This window comes from Choristoneura fumiferana, chromosome Z (genome assembly GCF_025370935.1).
Source record: "Choristoneura fumiferana chromosome Z, NRCan_CFum_1, whole genome shotgun sequence".
Classification (NCBI taxonomy): domain Eukaryota; kingdom Metazoa; phylum Arthropoda; class Insecta; order Lepidoptera; family Tortricidae; genus Choristoneura; species Choristoneura fumiferana.
Genome location: NC_133472.1, coordinates 4284831 through 4296355, shown reverse-complemented (window position 1 = coordinate 4296355; position 11525 = coordinate 4284831). Strand labels below are relative to the sequence as shown.

The 11525-nt window shown below is 38.6% G+C and overlaps 1 protein-coding gene and 1 non-coding gene across 6 annotated transcripts; both read left to right on the top strand.

The window, feature by feature from the left end:
• The first annotated feature begins 35 nt into the window (after positions 1–35).
• Rbp1 (RNA-binding protein 1) lies at positions 36–11339 on the top strand. Of its 5 annotated transcripts, XM_074102576.1 has the most exons (6): positions 43–195; positions 299–516; positions 4389–4451; positions 8246–8392; positions 10094–10143; positions 10806–11339. In XM_074102576.1, the coding sequence occupies exons 2-5, from the start codon at positions 308–310 to the stop codon at positions 10104–10106; spliced, it is 432 nt and encodes a 143-aa protein (XP_073958677.1). In that variant the 5' UTR covers positions 43–195; positions 299–307; the 3' UTR covers positions 10107–10143; positions 10806–11339. The 5 variants fall into 5 exon arrangements, 4 of the variants coding, with proteins under 4 accessions (XP_073958602.1, XP_073958510.1, XP_073958677.1 ...); XR_012452491.1 differs by lacking the exons at positions 10094–10143; positions 10806–11339 and adding an exon at positions 5346–5666 and having other exon boundaries at positions 42–195; positions 8246–8333; XM_074102649.1 differs by lacking the exon at positions 10094–10143.
• Positions 3391–3525, top strand: LOC141441263 (small nucleolar RNA SNORA53). Its single transcript, XR_012452784.1, has one exon. It is a non-coding gene; the product is annotated as a small nucleolar RNA SNORA53 (small nucleolar RNA).
• Positions 11340–11525: the final 186 nt, after the last annotated feature.

The following is an 11525-nucleotide window of genomic DNA, read 5'->3' as shown; positions in this document are numbered from 1 at the left end:
ACGTAACGTATTCTCATTCATTTTATTCTCCAGCCTATAAAAAAATCTTATTCTCATTCATTCACTTTCTAGTCGTCTGCTTCATTGGTCGTGCAGTGAGACGAAATACCCGCTAAAATACGTGCGAGTAGACAAGTTAACGGCTACGTTCCAATTAACTACCTATTTATCGCCCATTCTTTGGAACTACACAAGGTATCTTTCCGTGTAAAGTATTCAGTGCGTGCATAATTCCATTAGACCAATATGGCGTCGCGTGTGCCGACCGGAATAAAACTAAACTAAGTTACTTTTACAGAGAGAAAAGATGTCGCGGTACCGAGAGTGGGACCTGTCTTGCAAGGTTTACGTCGGCAACCTGGGTACAAACGCATCTAAATATGAAATAGAGAAGGTGTTTTCCAAATACGGAAGCATACGGAACGTGTGGGTGGCAAGAAATCCTCCTGGATTTGCATTTGTGGAGTACGAGGATCCACGGGACGCTGAAGATTCCGTACGAGGGCTGGATGGAACGTAAGTACAATTTTATTATTCAGGCGTCCCTTCTAATCGCTTGTAGTATTGATCGGGGTTCCAAGTTCGTAATGATAGCGAGTAGTACTGTTTCATTTATTCATACCTGATAAGTGACGCGTTAGAGCGAGATAGAATTAGACCTTGTATAGAACGCTGATATCGTCGGCCATCTTGATTTCGTTGGAGACCTACTTAAATTATTGCACATGCTATTTATAAATCTAATATAAATCTTAACGTTTGGTCATTTACTTCCAATAAACATAAGTATTTAAAAAAAAAACTAGTTTATTCATACTTTCCATATTCTGAAGAATACCCTCATTTCATTGTGTGAATGGTTTTTTTATATGGTTGAACAAAATATGAAAGATAGCATAGATGGTTTTACTAGCTTTTGCATGCAACTTCGTTAGCCAAGAGTTTGTTTATCACTATCCTGCAGGAACTATGCAATTTTCTGGGATAAAAACAATCATATGTTTTTCCTAGGGGCTCAAACTATCTTCAAACCAAATTTCATCTTTAATTTTATTGATTTAAGCGCAAAGAGATATAACTTACTTTCATGTTTAGGGGCTGTTTCAACACCCATTTATGAGTTTTATTTGATGGAAAAATGTGGTGCTGTCTCCGTCTGTTCGAACAAAACAAGAAGAAGAAAGAAAACAATAAGGCATCATTTATCAATCACATAAATTCAATCAATGGACGGTGAAAATAATATGGTTAGAATGCCGTATTTGTCCAGCATGCAGACCCCCACAATTACATTCACCATCTCCTATCTCATCTATGTACTGTTTAGCAAAAAAAAGTGGTGAAAGTAATTGTCTCATTTGTATCCTGGACGTATACACATTTGTATCCTGGATCACATGCTTTTAATTCTGGGCCTGCACTTTTTTTTTATCTAGTTTTTTAACGAGGCTTTAGTACACCAAATGTGACTATGTCAGCCTAATGGGGAGCCTCAGTTATATACACCACGCTACAGATATTACGCTCTCCCTTGCACTGAAACCACGTCCTGCACTTACTACTATCCTCAGTGTTTCTGCAGACGTTATATGGTATGATTTGTTGATACTGTCAACCGTTTCTAGCCACATTGAACGGACAGTAATACTTGGTTGTTATAACCAGTATTATTGAAATGTACAAGATTACTGAGTAACTAGTTTACCTGCGGCTTCGCACGCATAAACTATTCGATCTGGTAGTTACAATTGAAATTCCGGAATTTTACAAAATTCCTGTGGGAAATCCCAAAATAACCAGTATTATGAAAATGTACAAGATTACTGAGTAATTTTCATACATCAGGGTTTTCGGTGCAGGAATGTTTGACATTAGCCAAAGAGTAGGTATTTACATAAAAAAACAGAATGCACTGTGGTAGGTTTCTGCCTATCAAATAATTAATTGAAAAAAAAACATGAAAACATAATATTTATATAAATGAATAAGATCAGTCATTAAGATAAGAACCTGTTCTTAAGTCCCTACTCGCGCCTATTACAATTACCGACGTCGAAAGATCGTTTAGTTCGTTGAAATGGATATTTACAGAAAGACGCCGTAGCTTGGCTGTTCCAAATATAGAAAAAATATGAATATGTATTTTGTTATGAAAATCGCGTCAACTACTGTTACTGCATGTAATTTTTAATGTTATTTTTATTATTATCTTATAAGGCTTGGTAGTAAAGCTAAAGTACCCCCTAAATGAGTTAAGATAAAATTGTATTATAGTTTGTATACATTTCGCAGAGAGGTAGTTATTCATTAGGCATAATAAGATTTTTTTCAGACTATCATCTGTTTATCTCTACTCTTTGTGAAATCATTCCCGCACCAAAAACCCCGATTAATTTTAGGGTTCCATACCTCGGCTGGCAAAAACGGAATCCTATGAGGATCACATTTGTTGTCTGTCTGTCTGTCAAGTCCCTTTTCTCAGGAATGTGTGGAGGTATCAACCAGAAATCTCAAATACTCAGATCTGCTATACCTAGTGCCATACGAAGATGCATGATTTTGTCAAAATTAGACATGAATGACATTGTAATAAAAACTACGGCACTCATCATCGTGAATGACTCTACCTACCTATTCTTGGAGCAGTGAAAGAAACAAGCTTCTTAGTTCATTATAAAAAGATAGATTTCATACGAAATGCCAGGGAATCAAAACCTATAGGGTATTCCAGTTGTCTTAGAAACATGGAATTTGGTGTATTTGGTATATGGTAGCTCTTATATGCATAACCATTTAGAAAAGTCTGAAAAGCCTTTGTTTCTGTCTCTGTGTCAGTACTCAGTAACCATCTATAATGACACATCGCACCACTGCATACATTTTGCTCGGGAGAAGGCTCTGCTAACACTGGATATTAATAGATACCTACAAATATATATAGAACCGTCAGTGTGGAAGTCCAATTCACACGTGGCCAGTTTTTTTTATAGTTTCACCTGTTATTTTGCTATAAAACGGTTTTGAATATGCATTTATACTTCTGCAATAATTGCTGTGTGCGAATTTGTTACTACCTGATAGAAACTATCATTACTCTGGAAAGAGTGATCAAAATTGTTTATTTTTTTCTAAAGCAGACTATATCAAAGTTTTTTTTTTGTTGCAAGTGGTTGCCACTTGTCCTTATTGTGGTCATATACCATGGGAAGGTAATGATGTCCGACATGAGCTGACAAAACCTACATCAGTAGGTCTCTGACTCAACCTTGTATATGAAATATCACTAAATTCAAATAACAATCTTAGATACATACGAAAGTAGTAGGTACTCAAATTTTATATACAATGTTGAGTCAGAGCTATACTATGGAATCCAATGGAGGCCTCCTCTGCACGCTCCTTAGATCCGTCTCGTCCTCAATGCGAGACGCTTGAGTCATAAGTGTGCTATATAAGAATACCTCCGAATTAAGACTGATATGTGCCAATTACTGTGGCTGGTACTTGTCTTGAAACGGGGAACAAATTTCTTACCATGTATCCATAAAATTAAAATAAAACATGCTATGGCGAATTTTCTGGCAATATTTCTCATTTATTTTTGCGGTGCGCGTTGGTGCTGGCATACTTTCAGCGCCGGCTAGCCCTTGATCTACACTTCCGCATCTCTCAAACGCCTTGCCATCTGGCACCTAGAGCAACTCCTCTTGCTCTACCCCAGGTCCGCCGCTGCGACCTCTGTGCCACCCCTAACGCTAATATCAATAATGCAAAGCGAATTTAAATTGAAACAGTAACTTTAGACAAATCCGAAATACACTTGATAAGTACTACATACAGCAGGAGTTACTTTTTAGGGTTCCAAAGGGTGCCAAAAGAACCCTATTACTGAGACTTCTCTGTCTGTCTGTCACAGGGCTCTATCTCTTGAGTCTTAATAGTTAGACACTTGAATTTTTCACAGATTATGTGTTACTGTGGCCGCTATAAAAACAATTAAAAAAAAAAATATATATATTTAAGGGGGGCTCCCATACAACAAACGTGATTGTTTTGTTGTGCTTGAAATATTCACAGAATCTTTAGTTGTATAATTACTTTAATAATAAATAATTAAATTAAAATAATATAAATATTCAAGGGGGGCTCTCCCATACAACAAACTTGTTTTTTTTTTGCCGTTTTTTTGATAATGTCTAATGTTATACAGATAATGGTACGGAACCCTTTGTGCGCGAGTCCGACTCACTTGGCCGGTTTTTTCTTATTATTTATTTACTTACTCAGTACAGTTGTTGGCACAAAGTGTAGAACGCTCGTTAACTCGTCAATTAATCTGTACTGAAAATATGTATTTTAATACAGCAATTGTTTCCCTTGATCCGCAGACGCTGCTGCGGCACGAGGATCCGCGTGGAGATGTCCAACGGGCGCACGCGTCGCGACCGCAGGTACGCTACGCTTTCTGATACCGGTCTCTGCAGTGATGGAGAGGCTCTTCACATGATGAGGGGCACTAGACAGTCTGTAAACGGCTATAGTTCCAACCACTGTTCTATGTGTGGCTGAAGTAACTTTCTGCGGCTCCGCTTAGTGGAATTTTTGTTACAATAGACCCCCAGAACATTTTTGACTCATGAAATGGGTCTTTAATTGTTGATTTTATACACTCGCTTAAATGACGAGTATTTTTCTGCTATGTATCACTTTATAATATAAAAATGACTTGATTAACCTCTATCTCATCTGATGAAAAGTGATGATGAGGCCAAAGGTTCAGTAACAACCAATTCATTCTAGCCTTGATGAGAAGAAATACAAATGATGGAAGTGCATTCCATTACGTCAAGTGTGGTACAAGAATTAAAAAAAAAACTATTTATTAAAATTTTGAAAAGCCTACCGACTGTCTAGTATCCCTGTTTTCTTTTAAGTTCCCTCCAAGCATACTTGGAAATTTTTATCTTGTCTGCCACTAGTGCATTTCTGTCCTTTTTAAACTGTAGCATATTTAAAGTGAGTCTGTTCTCTTACATCAATTTTTTCTTCCATTTAAGTAACAGTGAATACTGATGATCCAACCTGACAGAAGCGGGTTGTCTCCGCTTTTGACTGTCAGTTGGATCGTCACTGGATTCCATTTCATTTGCTTTTGTTTACATGTACTTTAGTTTACAGAGACACCTCGGTGTTTCGTTTGCAAGCAACACTTCGTGCTCTCCAGTAGCCAATTGCCACTGGAGAATGCGAAAAATCCAAGCTTATATAATTCCGTTTAGCAGATGCATCTGCACTAGGTAATTGACGGCAGTTATTAAACGTGGTGGGTGTTGGAACTATTGCAGGTCCATTTTATCAACCAACCACCAACACACCGACCTCACCACATGTCTTCACTACTACGGCTCGATATCGTTACCTAATGCGAGCGCTCTCGGCATCCTCCGACATCGGCTCTCCGATACTCAACGCGCCGTGGCCAACATCTGCGTACCCTCACATCCCCGCGTTATAAGAATAGGAACCTAACCTCATTGCTTCACCAACTGACTGCACACACCGGGCACCGAACGAACCCATCCGATTCGTACCGAATCTCTTTACCGGACGACCCTTAGTCCTTCCTCAGCAGCACTCCGGACATACTTCGGCTCCACCAAGTCTCGGTACTATTTAAATAATCCTATACTTAGCACTACCTTACCTTACCTTATAGCACTAGTCGACGATCTAGGTGTAATGTTGTTTAGGGTTTGACCGTAGCTCAGTTAAATGGGTATTGAATTTAATGTAAATCTTGTCCCGTAAACTTTTTTCTTTTTTATTGGCAAGGCAAGTCAGTGGTGTGAAGTACGATCATATTTCTTACCGTAGGATATGATTATCGGAGGATTAACTAGTTGGGATGGTGTTGGGAAGCCAAAGAACCAGAATTTAGTAATGATCAAGTGAAATAAGGAGAAAATTACTGCCAGGAAAATTTGTCACCGAGACTAAGAGTTTCAGGGACTGTTTCACCGCTGTCTCTTTTGTTCCTATTCTATGCGACAGATTTCTATGATGCCGTCTCTGTTTAATCTAACAAAATGAACAGTGACGACATTTTAGATATCTGTCACTAAGGAACTTAACAGAAAATGGTGAAGCATGGGGTTTTCTTTTATTATTTTATCCATACAATTTCAATGTTAATAATTTTATGTTCGCGTAAAGGTCGCGAAATGAGCGACTCCTCTGGGCCATTTAAGGAGGCACCGTGTCATGATGTCATGATGTTCAATCGTAATGGAGTTCGATTCTGGCATTACGAGGTAGCTCTATCCATCATTGGTCGTCACAATATCAACATGGAATCAATACAAATCCATTTTTTTATATACTCCACTGAAGATCCCTGCTTGTATGATAGGCAACTGTTATTGCTGTCTGCACTCACGGGTTGATACGCGTATGTACAGTCACCAGCACCAATATCTGACACAACAAGTGTGCATAAATATATCTGATACGACTCTATTTCTAGGGCCGGAAGGACGTATTATTGCACGCTCTGCTGTGGCAGATATTAATGCTGGTGACTGTACACCGTCGAGACCCGTACTAAGCGGGGTGGCACACTGCGTTCTAAAGGCTGGTTTACACGTATTAAGTTATCAAGTAGTTAACTAAATTTTAATTATATTTAAGCAACCTAATTTTAAGTAAGCGTTTACACGTTCGCATCAGCTAAGTTCCAAAGTTAGCCAGAGATGGACGACCAACAGCGCATTCAAGTCATTAGTTCAACAAGTTTTTAACTAAATTGTGCCTGTCCAAACGTGTCAAGTGATAATTTACGCTCACCCACTTAACCGATAAATAGACAAAATTCTTATTTACTTGTTCACTTGCACGCTTAATTATCTTATTACTAAATTAATTGTTTACTCGCTTTAAGTCGCTTAAATTTAAGTTAAAATTTAGTTAACTACCTCATAACTTAATACGTGTGAACCAGCCATAATGGGCGCTGTGTGTGAATAAATTTGTTTTTTTTGACGGTGTAGTCACCTGCATTAATACCCGCCACAGTCGAACGTGTAAAAATATCTGATAAGTCCCCTACTACTGACAAGGCCCTAGAAATAGAGTCGTATCAGATATTTATGTACGCTTTTGTGACAGATATTGGTGCTGGTGAATGTACAAATGCGTTCAGCCGCTTACAAGCACGCGACACTGGTTGTGAGGATTTTTATTTTGAAGCCATATTGATATTGTGGCTCGAGCCGGTTACTCAAGCGAGCCGCTGGCGCAACCGTTGCTGTAACAGTTACGAGCCAATAAGTATACACAAGTAATTGTTACGCGCAGACGGTGCTATGTGGTGCTACATGTGTGTGTGTATATCTACATCGTGTTAGCGCGTACGTATTGACTATGCCGTACAATGAATATTAGAACTGGATTTGCTTAGAGCTTTACTCGCTGCGTGTCAATTAATTGCCAGCTGTGTATATTTTCAGAAGAATATGGTAAGTTGTAATTTTGTTTTTGATTTTAGTTTTTTTTTAAACAGACCTCAAAACGGCGATTCTTAGTTTTTTTTTTCTCAAAAAAGAACACAAAAGTGTATTTAAAATTACCTACATATATTTTTATTTACTAAAGTTTACATACATACAAATCCACCTCATCCATTCAAATGTAGTTGATGGACTGATGTTCTTTTTTAGCAAGTTTAATTGCTGCGTCGTGTAGACATATTATTATGGTGCCGAGCGAAGTTGATTATCGATCAACACGGCTCATCGCTTTCTGCACGACGCACGCGGCAACGTGACGTACTCAGGGGCCGCGTCATTTCACGTTAATGAATCCACATAAGTCTTTTTTCTATGAGAGGGTTAACAATTACGAGTCGTAATTGTTAACTTTATCTCTATCGTATGTCGATTTGTAGGACTTGTAACGTTTGTGGTACAAGACAGGGGCCAGGCCTTCAGTTTATGCACTAAAACATGTCAGTTATCCTTCTTCGATGGCAAGTATCGATACTGTTATGTTCTGCGCTGGTAGTATACAACGCAACGTTTGGCACCAGCAGCGAGTAAAGTCAGCGATACCAAACCCAAGGCTCATCGAACCGCACAGTGTAGCTTGTGTACCCGGCTCGCCGATACTCCCAGCGGTAACCGCGCGCTTCACACCACTAATTTCCTGCCCGCGCGCTCCGCTCCCCCGCACTAACACTCGTGTGTGTCAGGTCGCGCAGCCGCAGTCCGCGCCGGCGATCGTTCTCGCGCGGCCGCTCGCCGTCGCCCCGCCGGTCGCCGTCTGTCCGCCGTCGGTCGCCGTCCGTCCGGCGATCGCGATCCCGCGACCGACGCAGCCGATCTGAGAGCAAGAACAGGTAAATATTGACGATGTGGTGCTGATTTGTTTATAAAAAAATCTATATTGATGGACTCGCACGGGCCAGAGTGAGGGGCCTACGCTAGCGGGGCGCACGGGTGCGGGTACCTACAATTAAAATCCGTCGCACGCGACGCGCGCAGATAGCGCTGCTCATAGGTATGTACTATTTTTCAACAAGCGTCCACCCGCACCGTGCAAACCACGTCAGCTAGCGTAGGACCTTAATTGTGTTAAATGTTAGCCTTGGATTAATAGCTGTCATCCCTAATCACATCTTGCTACTCCGCAACCATAAACTATAAGAGAACATTCTGCAGGAGAAATAAAGTTAATTACTTCAATACACTAGCGAGTAGGTACTAGCGACCCCTTACTGTTTAAGATAATCAAGAAATATGGAGATTAAATTTGCACAAGAAAACAGTGATAAAGCTATTAATTTATTACAAGTCCTTAACTAAAGTTTTTTAATTCACAGGTTTTAAAAAGTGAGTTATTTTTGCCCTGTTATGTTATGTGTCACGTCACGTCACGTCAATGTCATTCGGTGATGTTTATACATATGTGTGTAGCACAGACGTAACTGTCTTTCACGTGTGGTTGCGGAGCAGCAAGTTTGGGTTTTTCTTATTTTACTATTTTGTTTGTGACTGTATTTAGTGGTAGTTTTACAAAGAGAAGCTACTCGCGGTGTTAAACCGCCGAGCGACCGGAGCTCTCTGACAGGTGGCGTTGCACACGGGTGTCTGCCAAAGTCGCTCGACGGGTTAAAGGGTTGTAGATTTTTAATATTACTATTTGAAGAAACTTGTTAAACGCAACTAGGACTTGGACATGAAGTGTTCTGTCACCATAGAATTGCTATTATTAAAAGCAAGTAACTGAATCAGTCGATTACCTATTAAAGTACTAAAAATACATCCCTAGAAGTACAAAACCCTAGTTTATTAATCGTATTTGCATTATAAAACCAAGTTTTCCAACTCGCTTTTAACAAAATCTTACCTATTTACCCATTCATTAGGCTCTTTGCTATCTTACATGTACACTAGACTATGCTATGCACAACTCTTTTTTTTTTTCTTAACCACTTGACAGTCCGGAGCGCGCGACCAATATGCCTCAAACCGTCCGGTTTTTTTATCGACGGACGAAACGCGCTGTGTGTCTACAATTTTTTAATTACAAGGTTTTGAACAAAGAAGAGAAATACTGAAACGTAAATTATTAATGTTAACTCATTCAAATCCTATTTATAAAACAATAACATGTAATCTATTATTTATTCACAAAATCAAGGTTAATATTTACGACACTAAAGTATCCACGGACGGTTTTAAGGATTTTGGTTTTGGATATCATGTTATGGTCGGACTGTCAAGTGGCTGTAGACGTGCCGCAAAACCGTCTGTAATAGACAGTTTATTTTTGTTATTGGGTAGTTGACAAAAACCAGACTTGGTCGCGCGATGGGTTAAAGTTAATCTGTTTTTAAGGACTAAAAGTGTTTTTCAGATACAATTATAGTTTAAATTGTGTTATATACTTATTGACTGTCTTAGCATTGACTTGGAACTATTGGGTAATGTTGTCAACTACCTAAATTCTGCGGTGCGTCTATAGTTACTCAATTGATGCGTCGCCTAAAAAACGACACCACAAAATGTACTGTACCGATTTCGATGCAATTTAACAGGGACGTAGACTGAAATCTGGAGGACATAGATGCATGCTAGCGTTATCGACGTGAGTATTGTATAATTTCGCTTCTAAAATTAGCCTTTTATTTTATTCACGGGGTGTACAGTCGAGCTCAAAAATATCTTTATACTTTAGTACCCTGTCACTGGCCTTTAGGCAGTTTTATTCAATAGTTCAAACAAGAAATGTCAGCGACAAGGTAGTAGTGTAAAGATATCTTTGGTTTCGAATGTACGCTCTGGCGGCCAGGGGTAAAGAAAGGCAGATAAAATTAAATGTTGCCTGTACGAGCGACATGTTTTTTTTTTTTTAGGAAACTGGCCTAGTTTTAGTCAGACTCGAACCGAAAGGGTTTGCCACTATACACCCGCCAGTATTTATGCACTTTCTAAATATGGGGAATCTCTATTTTTAATTTTGATTATTCTCTGTAAATATGAACACAGTAATTACACACTAATAATTGAAAGCGTACCTTTTATGGTTCAAAAGATACAGCCCTGGGACAGACGGACAGCCAGGTAGCAGAATCCAAAGTTCTGGTTCTGAATCTTTAAAAAAAAACCATCTGACAATAGCTGATAATTTTCGATCTGAAAACATTCTAAATTTGTTTTATTATCTGCTATTCTTTAAGAACCTCAACGTCGCCTGAGCCACCGCCATCACACAATATGAAAAACGATTAATTTTCTTTTTTTCCACAGATATTAATCAATTGGAACTCGCGGATATGGTAGACGGACAAACTCGTGACGCTAAGAGAGTGTATGTGAGAGTGTGTGACATGTATGTAGTACAATAATGATATAAATATAATAATAGTATCTGACGACGGTTTCCTTTTGCTACTTGCGTATTCAATCAATTATTTTATAAATCCGTAATATTTGTATATGTGTTAGCAGCCTTAGAGTATCTTAAGATTATGTAATTAATTTCCCTATTATTCATAGACTGAACGTGTTTAATTTATAATGGACTATTGCCGCGCTCAGAGACGCCATTTAACTGTGTAATGGAACCTAGCCTTGTTCCATTTTTTAATTTTTGTATAGAATATTGAGGCTTTTTTACTTATTTTACTAATGGATATCGCTTTGTGCGGCAGTTGTGGTCGATCACGATGAAAGAAAGAGACTGTATATCCAACCAAACAGAAGTTTTACAAAGTTGTGAATATAGGGGTGTATCATTTAATTTCATTGGTTAAGGATCTAATAAATAATAGTAATTAAAAAGTGTATCTTTTATTTTTATAACCAATATAAACTCCAAACCAAAAAAAAACAAGAAAAATTGAACAGAAAAAATATGTTCAAACACGATTCATTTGCTAAAATGATGGTAAACCACCCATTTTTACAAAATATATGCTCCTTTCCTTTAAATAGGCACTTCTACAATAAAATTAATGAATATTACTT

Excerpts from the sequence above, each read along its gene's own strand:
- Rbp1 (XM_074102501.1), top strand. The coding sequence starts at position 308 with ATGTCGCGGTACCGAGAGTGGGACCTGTCTTGCAAGGTTTACGTCGGC. Across the intron at positions 517-4,388 it reads GTACGAGGGCTGGATGGAAC|ACGCTGCTGCGGCACGAGGA; the intron begins GTAAGTACAATT and ends CTTGATCCGCAG. Across the intron at positions 4,452-5,345 it reads CGCACGCGTCGCGACCGCAG|GTCCATTTTATCAACCAACC; the intron begins GTACGCTACGCT and ends GAACTATTGCAG.